Source organism: Oreochromis niloticus, linkage group LG6 (genome assembly GCF_001858045.2).
Source record: "Oreochromis niloticus isolate F11D_XX linkage group LG6, O_niloticus_UMD_NMBU, whole genome shotgun sequence".
Taxonomy (NCBI): domain Eukaryota; kingdom Metazoa; phylum Chordata; class Actinopteri; order Cichliformes; family Cichlidae; genus Oreochromis; species Oreochromis niloticus.
This window is the reverse complement of record NC_031971.2, coordinates 27,012,726-27,031,003: the sequence shown is the minus strand read 5'-3', so window position 1 is coordinate 27,031,003 and position 18,278 is coordinate 27,012,726. Positions and strand designations below refer to the sequence as shown.

Here is an 18,278-nt window from a genome sequence, read left to right as displayed (position 1 = left end):
CATGTGAAGCTAGGAAATACTGAAAAAAGAAAAAGTTATATACAACAGAGGACATTCACTGGCAAACACAATTAAAAGTACACTCCAAAGCAACAAAAACACAATTATAAATGCATGGCTTGAAAGGCAAATAAGTTATTTTGTTTAAATCAGTCTCTGAAGACTACCTAGGTAGGCTGGCAGGTAGGATTTGTTTGTCCTCCACAGTAAAAATAGCAGTTCAGACATTGAAATCCATCATAAAACAAGTTTGCATGTCCATCTTGATATTTGTTTTGTAGACACATTGTGTCAATGATCCATGTTGTAGACACATCATGTTGTAGACGAATTGTACATAGATATGTTAATGATTCATGTCATTAACTGTGTCTCCTCCTTTATCAACTCGATCCAAGTGACAGAGCTTAAAAAGACGGTCTCATTCCTCCCATGAGAAGAAGCAGGATGGAGAAGATCGTCATTGGACTGCTCATTCTTACCAGTGCCTGCAGGGTGGCTGCGATCCAGATCAATATCTCAGAAGACACGACCTTGTTAGAGGCAGAGAAAATGTGCATCAGTAAGGGTCTGATTCCTTGTATCAGCTTAAATCCCCCCAGTGTTTTCTGCTTGGCTCGGAATGTGGTGAAGAAGAAAAAGACCTGGGAGGGGGCCATGAGGCACTGCAGACAGAGTAAGAGTAGCCTCATCAGCCTGCTCTCTGCCAGTGTGACCACTCTGGCCCAGATGAGTCTGTACCAAAACACCACAGAGCGGGTGTGGATCGGTTTGCGTTACCTGGGTGACCGCTGGCTGTGGCTGTACAGGAAGGGTTTCAAAATGTGTACGACGGTGTACGACGCCCGGCCCCACGGAGATAAGGACTACCAGTGTCCACTGTGGAATCGCTGTGGAGCTTTAACTAAAGGGGGACAGTGGGAGAACCAGAAATGTGAAGAGAGGCTCAACTTTATCTGTGCCTGAGTGTAAAAACGTAAAAGGTTCCCCTATAACAACAATGAATGTAGACTATTATAGACATTAATTATAGTTTGTTTTTTATTAGCAGTAGATCAGCTAATCTAGAATCTGACATCCAACTATCAGACTCATTGAAAAATGTGCAGATGTCATTAAATTAAACAAATACATAAAAATGTGTACAATTTTTATGCTGAGGGAACAAAATTTGTAGAAAAAAATGGTGAAAAAAATATCTCAAACATATCTTCAGCAATATGACTTTTACAGAAATGATTTACCTGCTTGTATTTACATGAATCTTTGTGTGTGATATCTGTAGTTGAAGCAGGCTCTCGTCTCATTTGAAACCTTTCATAAATCTTAAATGAGCATCTCTTATTCAAACATATAATCAGAGCAAATATTTGGTGCTATGGATTATCAAAAATATTAAATAGTCTATATATATTTGCCTCATTTTATGCACTTCATTCTCCTGTCCAGCATACTTTGCAGACTCTTTAATGTTTTCTACTTCAACAAATTGTTCATTTATATTTCAACTGGTGATGTCTGATCCTGAATTCAGTGTTTAATAAACATCTTGCTCATTCACAACCAAATAATGGCTACCTGATATTTTATAACACAGTACCTGTGACTGAAACCGCGCCAGCAGCTGTGCCCGAACCACCTCAAGTGGCTCCTTTCAATGTGGAAGAGAGCGGCAATACTCTGACCCTGAATGGCCAAGCCCCTCACCTTCTCTCTAAGGGAGAGGCCAGTCACCCTTCGGACATCAACATGACATTAAAACATCATTTATAAACACTGAGCTCTAATACTGCTGCTGTGGCTGGATCAGTGAAAACACACCAATCACAGCATACATAAAATATTTAGCTTATAGTTTTAAATGTGCAGTGAGCTCAAACTTTCTATGCTTTTACATTGAAGCATCACACACACACACACACACACACACAGATGATGAGCTACAACTATGTAAAGCAGGCTCTTAGTGTATTGGCTCCTGGCTAGTTCTAGTTCTGACTGGCTCTTATTTCTTAACTTTTAGCTCCACCTCTTTTTGATCCTTTTTCTCGCTCCTTCACTTTTCTGATGGCCTGCCTCTCCCAGAGAGAGAGAGAGACTGTACGTGCATTTATGTGCATTTTTGTGACGCCCACATAGAGACTCTTTTGAGGGAGCACACAGTTTGTGGTGGCGAGTCATCCCTGATGGGTGGACTCTGTGCCATTAGTCAGGTCTTTGCTGTTCACAGAAGGCAACAATGACCAGTACACGTTGTAAACACAGCAGTCTGCTACACCAGTCACACCACAGACTGTACAAAACCATCCACATCATAGACTGTTCAAAAGTCTATAAAAACATCCTTTTAACACCTCATCAGTTAAGTTGTAATCAAATTTTTACCAAACCAACAAAAACTAAAACTAAAGTCATTGTCTCTGTTACTTAGCACGATGAGTTTTCATTTGTTTAAAGTCTAGTTTTAGATTTTATAAGTTGACACTGATTAGATCAAACCTGAGAACCAGAGTTAAATAAATGAATTTTGTAGCTAAATCACTCTATTTAATGTATAATTAAGAGACAGCTACAGCGCTTTTCAGCCAGCTATAACGCATGAATGGGGTCCTCTGATCAAATACAATTGTCGTTATTTTTAGTCTCCTATTTCATCCTAGTTTATGTTTATGGTTGCACCAGCCTGAAATTTGAGAACAGGCTGTTCTACAAAATTGTACAACCTGCATCGACAGACATGTTTTAATGCACAGATCAATCCATCTGGGTTTATTTGGGGTTCACTTTTTGCCCCAGAGGCACTCCAACATACAAATGCTGGAGTGACCTCCTGAATAATAATCAACCTGCAGCAGATTTATGGAGGAGTAAAGGGCCCATTCAGGAGATGTGATTGAATCAAAAGGTGTTACTTGTATCCCTGTTTGAAAATTATTAAAAACATTAAAAACTTCTAAAGTGGATTTCAAAAATGTATGATTTCACACTAAAATCACTGAAAAAGGCAAGTTTCTTTATGTGAAAACAAAATATCTTCTTGCTTTTGTGTTGTTTGGGGTATGCTACTTACTCTTTCCTCTTTTTATGATTTTTATGAACTAGCGACCTGTCCAGGGGGCACACGCTGCCCAGCATCCCTGCGACCCTGAACCGGATAAGTTGAAGAAGATGGATGGATGGATGGATGGATGGATGTCATATCCACCAACGACATATAATTAAAGCTTTATAGTACCACATCTGGTCATTTCTGAGCCTTCTTTGTGTTCAGTGCACATTAGAAAATGGTCTTTCTGAATCGATAGCACTTATTAATGTCCTGTTATTTTTCTAACATGACTGCATAACACACATTCAGTAGACCCTTTCAGACCCCTTCAGTATTTTTTCTTGTCACCATTCTTTTTGGTGACTGTTGGCAGGTTGTGATGCACACTGAGGATTCAGTTTTGCCACAGAAAACATGAGGGAAGCATGTAGAGAGAGAAAATGACATGTGAGCTCAAACAGAACATTTTGTTTCTCAATGTCAAATGGAAATAAATTTATTAAACAAAATTGTTTAGGAAAATTTGCGCCGGCTTCCGTGACATGAGTTGATGCCTGCAATTTTGCAAGCAAAATTAATCCAGTGCCTATTTCTGTTTTACTTTTGGCTTTGAACCCTGACTACATTCACCTCTGTCAGCTAAAGCTTGGTTAACAGCATGCTTTAATGTTATGTCACCAACATGTCCTTTTAGTTTCAGATAAATCTATCAGCAGCTTGTGTTATAACTCTTGGTTAGTTTTAATATAGCCATTTATTTACCTTTATCTACCCACGTTAAGTGAACTTACCTGGGTGGTTCACTCTCCATTACAGACCACATTACATCAGCATAATCAGCTTCAGTATCACAGAGAGATAATGTGTATTTAACATGTATGAACTGTGAAGGCAACAGTAGTTTTAAGTATTTCACGTGGCCTTTGCTGATGCTCTCAAAATTCACGTGAAACATAGAGGTGTGGGGGTTGGAGTGCATTAAAGATGATGGGCGCAGTAGAAATCCAGGGTGTGGCAATCAAATTGTATTTACATGATGTCATATGCATGAGATGCAACGAGAGAAGACTGAGGGAGTCAGCAGGTGGTGTTCCTCGATTTATTTCAAGCAATAACTGAGGAAGAAGCACAGGCTAAGGCTCATCACACCAGTCGGCTGAACCAGCATGGAGACCCTGCTTTGGAAAACGCTCTTTATTGTAAACGCCTTGCCGTACCTGACAGGGCAGAAATTTGGTAAACATGTGTATGTGCAAAACAGATTGAGCTGGTATGGCGCTCAATTGTACTGCCAAAACTATTACACTGATCTTTCCCCACTAAGTACAAGTTGGGAAAAGAAGAAACTGAGAAAAGCAACCCTGGGAAAAGTTTCTGGTGAGTTCTGGATCGGTCTCTACAAAAAGGGCACATACTGGAAGTGGTCAGGAGGAGGATATGAAACCAACATAGTTTGGGATGAGTCCCAACCATCTATCGATTATGATCTCTTTGTTAGTGTGTGCTGGGATGGCTGTACCACAGTGGCGGGATGGTTTGGTTCCTCACCACTGACAGAACTGCCTTTTTTCTGCTTCAGCACAACAGTGATGGAGGAGAAGATGGCTTGGGAGGAAGCGTTGGAGTACTGTAAACAGACACACACTACGCTCACAAGTCTGACCTCTGAGACCGAGAACCTTTTGACCCTGAAGGAGATCCAGCAGGACACCGTCACCGATCGGGTGTGGATCGGGCTGTGCTTCCTGGCTGATCGCTGGCTGTGGGTGGACGGCAGCCCTCTGATATACGAGGCCTGGTCAGAAGGGGATCGGGAGCACCAGTGTCCAGGTCGAAATTACTGTGGAGCTTTAAACAAAAACGGAGTGTGGGAGAATCTGGACTGCGAAGAGAAACTCAGTTTCATTTGCGTGTAAATCCCAATTGCATTTGAGCTGTTAAAGCAAAGGTTTCTTTCTCAGTCCAAGTGTTATTCACATCATTTTTAGTTTTTGTGCTGAGATTTTTTTGTGCCATTTTTCTTTCATCCTATGTAGCGCAGAATGACAAACATACAACACGAATGTCTGTCAGCTTTATTCTTCTAAAAACAAATGTAGAAAAAGTGAGAATGTTTATTAGAATTTAACTTTGATGTAAAAATTCATTTAGAAACTTTTGCATGTGTAAAAGACTCTTAAAAATGGATTCTCATAGGTTTGACAACCGTTTTGGTTTTTAATCTTTAGTTAAATTTGCATTACTTGACGCCATCTTTGTTAATGTTAGGCTGGTTTAAGAGAAAGGCTTCCTACATGCTGTGCTGCTGTATCAATGTTTCCCACAGAGTGCCAGAGAACATCTGTCCTTTCTTAACAATATTCATCAAAAATCAGCTGCTGATCTGTGGAGGTACTCCAGTTCCACAGTCTTGGCCTGCAGCTGGTGACAGCGTTCATCGTTCTGCTCTGCAGCATTTCAGTTCAATCCAGGCTTATTTACATGGCACCAATTTTAACAACCTAAAGTGGAAAGCCCCAACAATCAAGCGACCCCCTATAAGCAAGTACTTTGTGACGTTAGACAGAAAAAAAACTCCCTCTTAGCAGGAAGAAACCTCCAGCTGAACCAGGCTCAGGGAGGGGAGGTCATCTGCCATGACTAGTTAGGAGTGAGGGGAGGGAGAAAAGAAAAAGAGCTTCCAGCTGTGAGTGCTGATTAGAGTGGCCATCCAGTTCACAGGGGATCTTCAGAGCACAAAAAGGCTTCTGATGCAGTCCAGCTGCAGTGGATTGAAGTGCGCCTGATATCGGAGGAGAGACCTGAGACAGTTGATTGATGCTGAGGACTGTTTTCGGGATTCAGCAGGAGGCTAGCAGACTGAAGACTGACTGAACTTTCAAAATAAGAGTTTGGAGAGTAGTAGATAATAACTTTGTCTTTGATGGCTTTAGAATGAGAACAGATAGCACAATACATTTGTATAAATATAATTTTATGGCTTTGGGTGCCAAAATGAATTAAATAAAAACATCAATAAATAATTAATTTAATGTCATTAGTTAATTAAATGTTTCGTTAATTAACACTGAATATTAAATATATAAACAAATTCATTTCTTTTAAAATATTTAACAAATTTATTTTAATTGATAACACAATTAATTATTTAATGATGCCCTCCATACATTATGTGGGAAACTGTATATGATAACATGCCGATGCTTCATCGTTCTCACAGGCTAGCACTAGATAATATCTATTGAATGTGTTACATCATCTAATTCTGTATATTTATCATGACTGTGTTTAATAGCAACATGCATGTTCCGTCAGTAACGTGGTTCACATTGTAGTCGGTATGGTTTAGAAGAGATGTTCTGGATACAAAACAGTGAATAAAATGATCGAATGTCAAACTCCTCTTCATTTATAACAACACAAAGTCAAAATCATTTTTGGAAAAAACAAAAAACAAAAAAACGAAAACAGGAGATTTTTATTCAACTTAAAAATCAGACAGGCACAGCATCTGTCTGAGCAAACACGCGCACAGACAGAGTGTCTACTGTAACACTGAATGCAGGACAGTCACAACAATGGAGGTGAGGAGGTGTGAATTGTGGCACAGCTCAAGTTAAGACAGCAAACATGGAGGCTTTTAAATGAACTTGTACTTCACTACCTGTCATTTTTCCTTTAAACAGCCCATAGGTCTGAAGAGACGCTCAGCGCCTCTCTTTCGTTAAACTGGGCTTATCTGCGGACTCACAGGAAGCCATCATTAAAAACTCCTATCACGTAAAGCACACAATTACTTCTTGGTGGCAACCTTCGCCGTTCAAAGATCACACTAAGTCGTCTTTCAGTTTGCATTTTATGTACAGACACAAAGACATTATTCTCTATTATATCACCTCTTCTTTTATATTAATAATAAATAACATCTATGCAAACACTCTATAGGAATTCATTAGTGCGCCCCCTTTTTTTCTTAAATCAGCAACTCTGTATTAAGTCACATATTTACAATTCCAGAATGAGGCTATACAAAGACAAGATCCACAGCTCCATCACCGGTATGGACTCTTTATAAACATTTCAGCGCAATGATTAAGGAATGCTTCACTTGCAAGCTTAATATTCTGGAAATACTGTTTGATCATAGGAGGTACCTGACTTCAGCAAAACCTGAAATACTTAAATGACTTCAACTTCGCCTGGTAACCTAAATATATATATGTATACTAAGAAAATAAATTTGTGAAAGTGCTCATTTAAATGCAGGGAGAAGGGCAACCTGCAGTGCCTTTAAAGGTGGAGTTTTCTTTTAAACACAGAAATCTGTGTTTACATTCAGTGTTTCCTACAAAAATCAAATCCCTCATCATAAAATAAACTCAAAGTTGCCTTTATAAATATATTATGAGTGTCATGTTACTCCTGTGTGCAGAAAACAAACAAAACTACCGAGTATCAAATCCACAGTGCTACTGAGAAGCTCCACAGGTTGTCTCAAAATGAAAATCCTACAAATAATCAAACATTTTATTTATATAATTCATTTTTAAAAAAAAATCTTTTTTGTTGGGTTTTTCGCGTGAGATGCCATCACTGCTATTCACTGATTTAGCTACAGATGTGGCTATCATTACGCTGAGTCGAAAACACACCATAGTTTTATATAAATGTAGCTAGCAGTTTTAAACAATACAGCAACAAAGGCTTTAACACGTTATTAGCATTGGCCTTGATTTTCCCATAATGCAGCTGTGTGAGTACTTCTGATTGTCTGAGCCTGAAACAAATAAACTTCTCTGCTTCTTAAAAAAAAAAGAAAGAAAAAAAAAGAAAAAAAAGAAAAAAAGAGAGAGATCAGTCAGCAAGTACGAAACATTGCTCTATCTTGTCTAAGCTTCACGAATATGGCAGAACCTGCAGTGCTTTGCTTCTTAATCGGCTGTACGGGACACCAGCTTGTCGAGTGTCTCGTTTGTTTCTACGGTATTTTAAAACATCGTCAAAGGCAACTCTGTTACCCAGAAGAGCCACTGGCCCTGTTTTCTGATTGCTAGCCATACCTCAGGAACATAAATATTAGGAGGGACGAGTTCACTTCACAGCAGGAGTGTCACTATAGTCCGAGACGGACATAAGAGTGCTTCAGGTGTAACATCACAGTCCCAAACACAGTTTCACACACACACACAGCAAACACACAAACAGAGCACTCTTACTCATGTTTTTCAGGCATTTATCCACCTGCTTCGTTTGCTCAGTATCTTGTTACTGCTGGCTCAATGACCCTGTAAGCTCCTCAGCTCCTTTTTCTTCTTGCATGACGCTTTCAGTTTAAAAATAATACTAATAATACAGAATTATCCCCTTACAGTTCTTTCCCTTCTCTTGCGGCACAAAACTTTTGCTCTTCAGGATTTGAGGCCCATTCGAGCCATCAGCTGTTCATACACAGTCCAAGCCATGGCAGCCATGAGAGTGCGTCGAAGAGACCTGGGCACAGCTCCACGAAAAAACCCAGCCATGCCGTGCTCCTGGAGGAAAGGCCAGAGCAGTAATCCTCAGTTAGATGTTATATAATAGTGAAAGTAAGTGCTTCTTACTGAAAAACACAACAAGAACGTGAGTACATACCATGTAGATGCGGCGAACTGCACCTGCTGTGCTACAGTGGGAGGGTCTGACTTGAATGTGAGTCTTCACTACATCTGCAGGCTGCGTTACTACTGATGCCATGACACCCGCAATCACCCCACAGCTGAAGTTCACCAGCGGGGCGTAGGGCGCCGAGGTCACCTCTGAGAGAAGAGAACCCGAGGATGTCAGATGATTTAAATAAAAACAATCAGTCAATCCACAGAAAGAGAAATACGTGGAAAACACTAAAAATCAGTTTCACAAAGAGCTGCGATGATTCACTGAGTAACTCGATTATAAAGAATATTCGACACAAATTTTTTGCTGTGATGTTTTAATGTTTAATCCAAAACTCTGTAGCGCTCAGTTGTCACCGTGTAAGCGTGAGCATTTCACCACATTTTTATTGGCATGTAAATACAGTGAGAGGGTGGACGTTTTTGACAGATGTTGTTTTTGGGTAAAATACTAAAAATATTGCAGTTTCTAAAAATGTTAAACCATGAAGCAGTTTTGAAGACCTGTGCTTTTGTCTTTTGAATATATATTATTGCTCATTAATAAGACAAAAGTATTTATCAGTATTTAAAGTGTGAAAGGGTATTTTGAGAATGGCTGCCTTATCCCATTACTCGATTAATCGATACTCAATTATTTAAATGTTTGATAGTGGCAGCCCTAATGTACATCACCAATTTACTTGGCCACACACCTAATAGTAGCTTGCAATTACAAGGCAAGAACCCATTTTTAGACAGTAATTACAAATTACTATTAGGAGAAATGGGATGCTCTATAATGCAGGCCTCCCATCATCTTAATAATACTGTTTAATTACAGAGTAAGAAGGGGAAATAGGATATTCTATATTAAAGCCTTCACTCCTAATAGTAACTTGCAATTACCATGTAAGAACCCCTTTTGCACATTGCAATTAAAAGCCCTCACATCCCCTCAATGATACTGTGCAACTACAACAAGAGACAGAAGTAAGGTTACACAATAATACAACATGAACCTCTAATATTACTACATAATTAGAATTTACAAAAGGAAAACAACCTTCTTTCTTACAATATATTCACAGTATAATTACTGTTACTCAGTTTTTTTCTCTCTACCTACATTTTAAGCATTCACCATAAACCATTTAATTTGTTTACATGGTAAAAGTTGGAAAACTATATCAGAGCTGTATTATGAAGCGCTACCAAGACATCAGTGCTCACAGTGAGGGTTTTCCACGACATGTTGCTTCATATGTTTTACATCAAGTGCTTTTAGCACAAAAAAAATGTGTGAAATGGAAAGGAATTGTGAAAATGGGAATGCATCAAGTTCAGGATTTTTGCTTATAATTAAATAAAAGCTCTCTTATTCAGAAGGGGCCGTCACAGCAGGCATCTCCGCATATTTTGATTGGGTAGATTTTTACCCTGGATGGTCTTCCTGACACAACCACAAAGGGATTTGTGTCTGCTCCCAAGACTGAATCGAGGATCTTTCGTGTGTTATGTGAATGTAGAAACTGCTACACGATGGAGGGACTTGTCAAAGAAAATAAAGGACTTTCTCTAATGGTTCATATAAGCTGGGTTACCTTCTGCGCTGGACGTGAATAAATGTGATTGTTACTTTTTGAGGCCTTGGCACTCGGCATCAGTCCTGTGCAGCATACAGCTGCTTGCACATATGTATGCAGAATTTTTGCCACCCAATTTACTTCTTCAGTCATTCATTATCAGTCTGACAGTGTTTAAGTCTGTGCCCAGCTTTACCGATTTTGCTCACAGAACATACTGTACAAGCACTAAACCCACCCGATTGATTTTCTGCACAAGCATTAAAACACTAATGCAAATTTCTGCTCAGCAGGTGTACAAAACATAACTCTTCACATTTTTCTTCACCTCCATTTTGATCTGCTGACTGAGCGTGACTCTCACCTTGAGGCAGCGCTCTCTTGGCCTGGCTGTAAAACATGACGTAGATGCCGGAGAAAGGAGCATCACGGAGCAGCGTGGCAGTCAGCCCAGAAAACAGAGCTCTGATTCCCTCCGTCTCATACATACTCCTCAGAGCACCGGGCACACTCGCATAACTGTAAAAGCCACTCTGAAAAACACAGAAAAATTGAAATGTCTTTAACCATGCGGTTGACTGAGTGACAATAGGAGTAAATGTCTGCCTTTGTATCCACACTACGTGTCTCCACAGAAAAGAGGGTCATAATAAAATGGAGCAAAAACCTCTGACTAAAAGCAGTTCCACAACAACAGGTGTGTGAAGATTAGTAGATATTTCATCTTTGACCATCTGGCGTCAGAGTCTGTTAGCTGGTAGATACCTCGAAGCGCGTCTTGATGACCGTAAATGGTAACATGGAGACTCCAGCCACAGCTCTGGCACCCGCTCCGAGCAGAACAGCCTCGCCAGCGTTGGGAGCTCGGTCCAGGAAGAAGTGCTGCTTCAGGGAGTAGAAGGTGCTGAAGTAGATACCCACCCCAGGGATGCAGCGCACAAATGACTGCAGAGGGAGAAGTAACAGTTTTTGCTGTCTTGGTTAAAAAGAAAGGCAATTAAAGGATGAAGTGAATATCAGGCAGTAAACATTTTTACCTTAACAGTAAAAAATATGCATATATATCGTCACATTTTAATCTGTTTCATTGTATCTGTTTCTTAGAGGGGAGTATGCACTATGAGTTTGAGTGTTGGCGGGAGAATAAAATTTCTAAGTTAAAGACCATACAATAATCAAAAGAAAACCCCAACAATCAGACGACTCCTTATGAGCAATCACTTGGCGACAGTGGGAAGGAAAAACTCCCTTTCAAAAGGAAGAAACCTCTGGTAGAACCAGGCTTAGGGGAGGGGCAGCCATCTGCGTACAAACATGCAACAAACAGGATTTGTTGTAAATAATGAAAACGGTGCTTTCAGTTGCTCACCGGTGAAACACCTTTCCACAGACTGAAGAACTTCTCTGTCTTAATAACATTGATGAAAACGCTAAACATTCCCACCTTGGGTGCGCTGCAAGACAAAATTTTGAAATCAATACAAACAAATTAAATCGTTCAAACAATAAAAAACATAACACACTACTGTGCAAAAGAACTTAAGCCCCCTTTAATTTATATTTTGCTTCCAAGGAGCCGGGCTTTCTGAAGGTCTTCCAAAGTTTTTTAATTGGAAATATTTTTGGGGGGTTTGTTAAGCCACTTAACACTGACCTATGAGTCGAGCATAAAATAAGACACGTAACTCAAAGGATGAACCAGTGTTGTGGCTACAAACAAACAACTTAAGAAAATTTAATTCTAAATTGTATCTTTAGGCACAGGCAGCACGGTGGCATGGTGATTAGCACTGTTGTCTCACAGCAAGTAGGTCATGACTTCGACTCCATCTTTCTGTGTGGAGTTTGCATGTTCTTCCCATGTTTGCATGGGTCCTCTTCCTCCCATAGTCCTAAGAACTGTAGTTAGTGGGGCTAGATTCATTGGTGATTCTAAATTGCCCCCAAGTGTGAATGTGAGTGCGAATGGTTGTCTGTCTCTCTGTGTTAGCAGACTGGCAACTTTTCCTGGGTGTACCTCGCCTCTTGCCCTATAGTAACCTGGATAGGCTCGAGCCCATACCAGATAAGGATAAGCTAAGTGGATGGTTGGATCTTTAGGGACTTTTTTTTTTTTAAGAGCAGCCTGTCATAAAAACACATCATTTGTTCCCATTTTCTTTACTTAAATCTAGAGACCACAGTTTGACAGGCATGAAACACTATTTTTGCACCAAGAAGGTGATTGGCAAAAAGCTATTCTATTAGCTGAAAATTCGGCATGTTCAGCGTGATGTGCTCTTAGGAAAAATGGATTGGCCTCCCCAGAGCCCAGACCTCAGCAGTGACCTCAACCTTAACAGAGAACAGAATGAAGGGCAGCCAACATTCTTGAAGAAGCCTGGAGAATTAGCCCTGAAGACTACTGAAAGAAATGACAAGAAAATTTGCCCAGGAGAGTTCAGAGTTCAGCAGCTAAATCAAATATTGACTTTCAAGTCATTAGAACTGTACAAACTATTTCTATACACTGCTGCACTAGTTTCCAATTTTCAAAGCAAAACATAAATAAATGAGGGGTGGCCCAAAACTTTTGCACAGTACTGTAAACACTCAAAGACATGCTGACAATAAATGGTTATAGCTGTGGTGAATCGCTATTGTGAAATCAATTACCACAGAAATTATCCTTCTGGAGCTCTGTGCTAAAGAAAGGCCTCCACATGTGAAATAAATAAAAATCCACTTTTAGATGTTTACATTTGCTGTTCTCAGTGGAGGTAATTGCAACCCAGCATCCTGACAGTATGATTACATGCTGCTGGTGTGACTAATTGCCCCATATGGGTCATACCAAGAGATTGAGGCTGGCACTGCCAGCAAATTTTGTCCTCTTATGCTTTGTATGTGTGTGTGAGTGGGTTAAAGTCAGAAAAAGAGAGGGGGGGGGAGAAAAAAGGATAATATCAGAGGCATGCTGATGTACACGTGTCTAAAGTACATGCAGCTGAAATGTTCTCACTGTGTTTGTCTGTGTGAATGTGTGCGCACACACCCGGGCTTGGCATTGTTCTGCAGAGTCTGCAGTCGTGTCTTCACCAGATCCAAAGGCTGGAAGAGGAGTGTAGAGCAGGTGCCACTGAGGGAGCCACACATAAAGGCTTTGAGAGCTGGGTGAGCCTGAGGACAACGACAGACACAGAGGGACGATGGAGACCGACAGAGAGACGAGGAAAAGAAAGGATGGGAGAAAACCAATGAGAGGACAAGCGAGAAAAGTGACATGAGAAAGAAATGGTGGACCAGAAAAGAGGACAGAGACAGAAAACACACAAGAAGGGAGATAAAGCAGAAAGAAATGTAAAGGATTAGTCACAGCGTAAAGAGGATAACGAGAAAAATACGCCGTTCAGCATCTTCTTCACCACTGGTCACCTCTTGTTGAATGCCAGAGAAATCTGTATGCATCCATTTTCAAACACTATGCATAAAAACAGCTTGACAAAGCAAGAAAAAAAAAAAAATCATATCATAAATATACATGAATTGGGCTTAGGATTGAAATCTAAATATGTTTGTGTGACATTTCCACTGCAGTAAAACACCCTGTAGCACAGAGCAGAGGCCAGGTTCCTACACAGTGGAGATGATGGAGATGTGTAGAGACAGTTTACTCACTCACTCACTCACAGACGCGCACACAGACACACACACAGACACACACACAGACACACAGGCTGTTGCACAGAATTAAAGTGAGACTCAACATTATCAGTGGGTACATGCCTTGTAGACAAATAGGCAGCCAGAATGTGGCACGCAGACAGGGGCTAAATTTAGCTGCACCTGAAGGTAAACTATTAAACAGAAATTCTATCAATTGTCAAAAATAAATAAATATTCCAACAACAATAACAAACCACAAATCACCATAATCAGCATTCTATACGTTGCCTTTACATACACACACACACACGAGACACTTGAAATCACACGTTAAGCACAAAGATGCTGTCCTACCTTCCCCGGGTTGCCCGGGGCTCGGCTCTGAGAATCCTGTTTTTCCTGCATTTTGCCCTCTTTCACCTCCCTCTATCTGTGATGCTGCTCTTACAAATAACATATTATAAAATAAACCTCCATCTCTTACAAACCTTCATCTCGCTCGCTCACTCTCTCACTCGCTCCAACCTACAATGGCTTTCTCCTGCTTCCCGTCCTCCCTCCCTCCCCCCGTTTCAGCAGCCAAAGCAGAAGCTTAATCTAGCCCGCGTTTTTCTACGGGCTTCTATCTTTATCTTTCAGACACACACTCACACGTCTGTATTTGGTGCTCACCCCTCTGTATAGCTCAGTGCTAAACTGCATCTTTTTCAAATAGCATGAGTCATGGAGCGGTTCACATGGACTTTACATTTAGGTCAATCATAAGGATGCTAGTTTTAGTTTTAACAAGAGAAAATATGAAGCTATACACTCACCAGCCACTTTATTAGGTATAACTGTTCAACTGCTTGTTAATGCAAATATTTAATCCAATTAATGTAAACATGGTCAAGATGACCTGCTGAAGTTCAAAGGATAGGGAAGAAAGATCATTTAAGTGACTTTCAACATGACACTGCTGTTGGTGGCCTGAGGATTTCAGAAAATGCTGATCTACTGGGATTTTCCTACACAGTCATCTCCAGGGTTTATAGAGAATGGTCCAAAACAAAGGAAAACAAATCCAGTGTGTGACAGCAAAAATGCCTTCCTGGTGTCAGAGGTCAGAGAACAATGGCCACACTGCTTTGAGCTTTAACTAAAGCAACAGTAACTCAGATAACTACTCGTTACAACCCAAGTATGCAAAAGAGCATCTCTGACCAAACAACAGGTCAAACCTTGACGCAGATGGGCTACAGCAGCAGAAGATCACAATAGTGCCAGTCCAGAGATAAGGAAACAGGAAACTGAGGCTACAATTCACATGGGCGTCAATTTGCACCAATACTGGACAATAAACGATTGACGAAATTCAATTCAATTCAATTTTATTCTAAGAGTTGCCTCAAGGCGCTTTACATTGTAAAGTAAGGACCCTACAATAATAATGAGAAAATAGAGAAAACCCCAACAATCAAGTCGAGCACCTATGAGCAAGCGCTTTGGCAACAGTGGGAAGAAAAAACTCCCTCCTAACAGGAAGAAACCTCTGGAAGAACCATGTCATCTGGTTGGATGAGTCTCAATTTCTGCTGTCAGATTTGGATAGTAGGGTTAGAAAATGGTGTAAACGACATAAAAGCATGCTGTTTCTGGTGTAATGTGTGTTATGTTTTGTGTGGGGGGCACACTTTGGGCCCCTTAGTAGCATCAGAGGACTGTTTAAATGTTACTGCCTATCTGGATATTGTTGCTAAACATGTCCATCACTTCAGCATTACAGTGTATTTTTCTTCTGATGGCTGCTTCAGCAGAAGAACAACAGTAATAAGTGTACTGAGGAGGGGTCCACAGTCACCAGATCTCAGTCAAATGGTGTGCTTTTGGGATGTGGTGAAACAGAAGAGTCAGATCACGTCATGTCAGCAAAATCTGGACCAAAATCTCTGAGAAATATTTGCAGCACTTTGTTGGATCTATACACGAAGCTCTGAAAGCGAAGTGTGGCGATAACCCCGTACTAGCGAGGGTGTACCTAATTAAGTTCTCTGTGGGTCTGTACTGTCATACAAGGTGTGCATTTCCGTAGAAATACTGAAAGCTACAATTGAAATGGCATTTCTATAAGTAAGCGACAGACATCACTCATGTTTCCCTGCGCTAAAAATCCCAACTGTTATATGAGGGAAACGTGTCGCATCAGGTAATTGACCGTTTGTCTGCATGCTGTCAATGACAAACATGGCAGCACTCACCGCTCCCAACTCCATCTTTGAGCCGGATGCTGAGCCGGACGGGTCCAGTTTCTCCCGTGCTGCCGCCGCCGTTTTGAAACCGGTTAGGTTAGGCCACAGTGGATTCAAACTGGAGAAATCAGATGGCAGCTATGAGTCACATTTCAAAACATTGAGGTTGCCGGTGTAGCGGCTAATTTAGCTGGCTAGCTAGCTGTGGTAAGGTGAAGTTAGGACATCGGCCAACATTCACAAGCCAGCTGTTCTTAAGTCATATAACTGCCTTAAAGAGACCAAAGATGTGAGCTCCAACAGGCAGATTAGTTTCAGATATTCAGAAAAAGTCACTCAAACACATCTAGCGACTAGCTAGCCTGGTAACGTAGCATGCTAGCTCCTCTTACCTGATGTTGCAGTGTGTCAGGGATCGCTGGAGGTGACAGCCACCGCTGTTACCTGAAGAAAGTCCATATTTTGTATTTACTGCAATAGTCTGAAAACATTTCCTTTAACCCAGCGTCACCTTTAACACTTTAACGCCGCCTGGCAGGGCTAGCTCAACGACGTTAGTGTTAGCTAGCCAACTTCGTGAGTTGTGCGAAATAAAATGTAACGCTAACACGTCGGAGTGTGAGTCCCAAATAAACCGGGTGTGTCTTCAGTCAGACCACAATCACTAAACTCGGGAGTGGTGATACGCGAATCATCACATGTACGTGCTGCGGCTGTTAGTGAGCACCCGGTAAAGTTCACCTCCAGGGCAAAGCCGACACACACAACTAGGGTGTGTGTGCGTGTGTTGTCAAACTGGTTATGTATCAAGGTCAGTGTGGCAGATATCCATCTTTTTTTCTTATTGAGCTCCTTTATTTGACTTTTTCTACATAACTGAGTTTATCTGCTTACAGTGATTTATCATTTATTTATCTATTTCTGTCACATTCACTTTTATTTGGCTATAATTGTATTTCGGCCGTTTTGCTATAGCAGAACGTATCATTTACGTATGAAAACAGTTTGCCGTTTTTATACGTAAATGATTAAATATTCGAATTATTTAAACATAGATAATTTGAATATCTCCTCCTAGTTTTTATTTTAAAGCACAAACCAGGACATGCATGCACTGTAAAATGTAAGTTTCTGCATTTCTGACAATAGCCTCAAGATGGCGCTGCTGTTCAACAGAAGATCAACATTGCAACATCAACAAGGTTGGCACTCTGAGAAGCTCTTTTTATACCCAATCATGTTGCCAATTAACCTAATTAGTGTTAATGGGTCTTCCAGGTCTTCGTTATGCTCAGATTTACTTTTTCCAGCCTCTTATTGCTACTTGTCCCAACTTTTTAGGGATTTGTTGACATCGTGAAATTTTGAATCAACATATTTTTCCTTTAAAATGATACATTTTCTCGGATTAAACTTTTGATCTGTCACCTACGTTCTATTCTGAATAAAATGTTGACATTTGCCATCTCCACATCATTGCATTCAGTTTTTATTCACAATTTGTTTAGTGTCCCAACTTTTTTGGAATCTGGTTTGTATTTTCTTTCATTATTATAGGGTTTGGAATAATCACCACTTGATGAGTATACCAGAGGGACAGCTCTGATTGAGCTGTTTAGAGAAAAAGGTAGTGACATGTTGAGACGAGCCATGGTGGAGATATATTTGACAAAGGATTTTGAAGATTGAGCTGCCAGGCAGGAGGAAAAGAGGAAGACCACAGGGAAGGTTCAAGAATGTAGGAGGCAGATGATTTGGGGGGAGGGAGCAGCCAAAGAAGATTTTACAAAAACTTTGACAATCTTTTAAAGGCATCCGATTCCAATAAACACCACCAAGCAAGAGTTAATAGCAGAATAAGCTGTTTGCCATTGGCAAAGGTTTGGCAAGTTTCTCATGGGTGCAACCCACATACTCAAGTCTGCTGCTCAAACAACAAATGTGGCAACATTTACAGGGAAATAACCAGGATTTCCAATAGCATAACATTTATTACCAAAAGCATTATTACAAACTTATAATTGACCAAACCACTTGTGCCAAGTTTAAATGAAAGTAAACTACTTTTGGCAGCCTCCGTATTCACAAGGGGTCACCACAGCAACACAGCTCTGCATGTCTGATTTTGTGCTGATGAAGG

The 18,278-nt window shown here is 40.5% G+C and overlaps 1 protein-coding gene and 1 long non-coding RNA gene across 3 annotated transcripts; one reads left to right on the top strand and one right to left on the bottom strand.

The window, feature by feature from the left end:
- Positions 1 to 6,507: 6,507 nt before the first annotated feature.
- On the bottom strand, positions 6,508 to 16,888 carry LOC100706026 (mitochondrial glycine transporter B). Of its 2 annotated transcripts, XM_003447906.5 has the most exons (8): positions 16,531 to 16,888; positions 16,148 to 16,256; positions 13,300 to 13,424; positions 11,635 to 11,719; positions 11,031 to 11,210; positions 10,630 to 10,798; positions 8,681 to 8,844; positions 6,508 to 8,580 (listed from the first exon to the last, which is right to left on the bottom strand). In XM_003447906.5, the coding sequence occupies exons 2-8, from the start codon at positions 16,160 to 16,162 to the stop codon at positions 8,458 to 8,460; spliced, it is 861 nt and encodes a 286-aa protein (XP_003447954.1). In that variant the 5' UTR covers positions 16,163 to 16,256; positions 16,531 to 16,888; the 3' UTR covers positions 6,508 to 8,457. The 2 variants fall into 2 exon arrangements, with proteins under 2 accessions (XP_003447954.1, XP_005470245.1); XM_005470188.4 differs by lacking the exons at positions 16,148 to 16,256; positions 16,531 to 16,888 and adding an exon at positions 14,265 to 14,725.
- A 6-nt stretch (positions 16,889 to 16,894) lies between these two features.
- Positions 16,895 to 17,747, top strand: LOC112847078 (uncharacterized). The gene is made up of 3 exons (XR_003220405.1): positions 16,895 to 16,949; positions 17,288 to 17,340; positions 17,696 to 17,747. It is a non-coding gene; the product is annotated as an uncharacterized LOC112847078 (long non-coding RNA).
- The last annotated feature ends 531 nt before the right edge of the window (positions 17,748 to 18,278 follow it).

Coding starts and splice junctions, on each gene's coding strand:
- LOC100706026 (XM_005470188.4), bottom strand. CDS start 14,315: ATGCAGGAAAAACAGGATTCTCAGAGCCGAGCCCCGGGCAACCCGGGG. Junction 13,425..14,264: donor CCCCGGGCAACCCGGGGAAG/GTAGGACAGCAT, acceptor CGTTGTCCTCAG/GCTCACCCAGCTCTCAAAGC. Junction 11,720..13,299: donor CAGAACAATGCCAAGCCCGG/GTGTGTGCGCAC, acceptor TTTGTCTTGCAG/CGCACCCAAGGTGGGAATGT.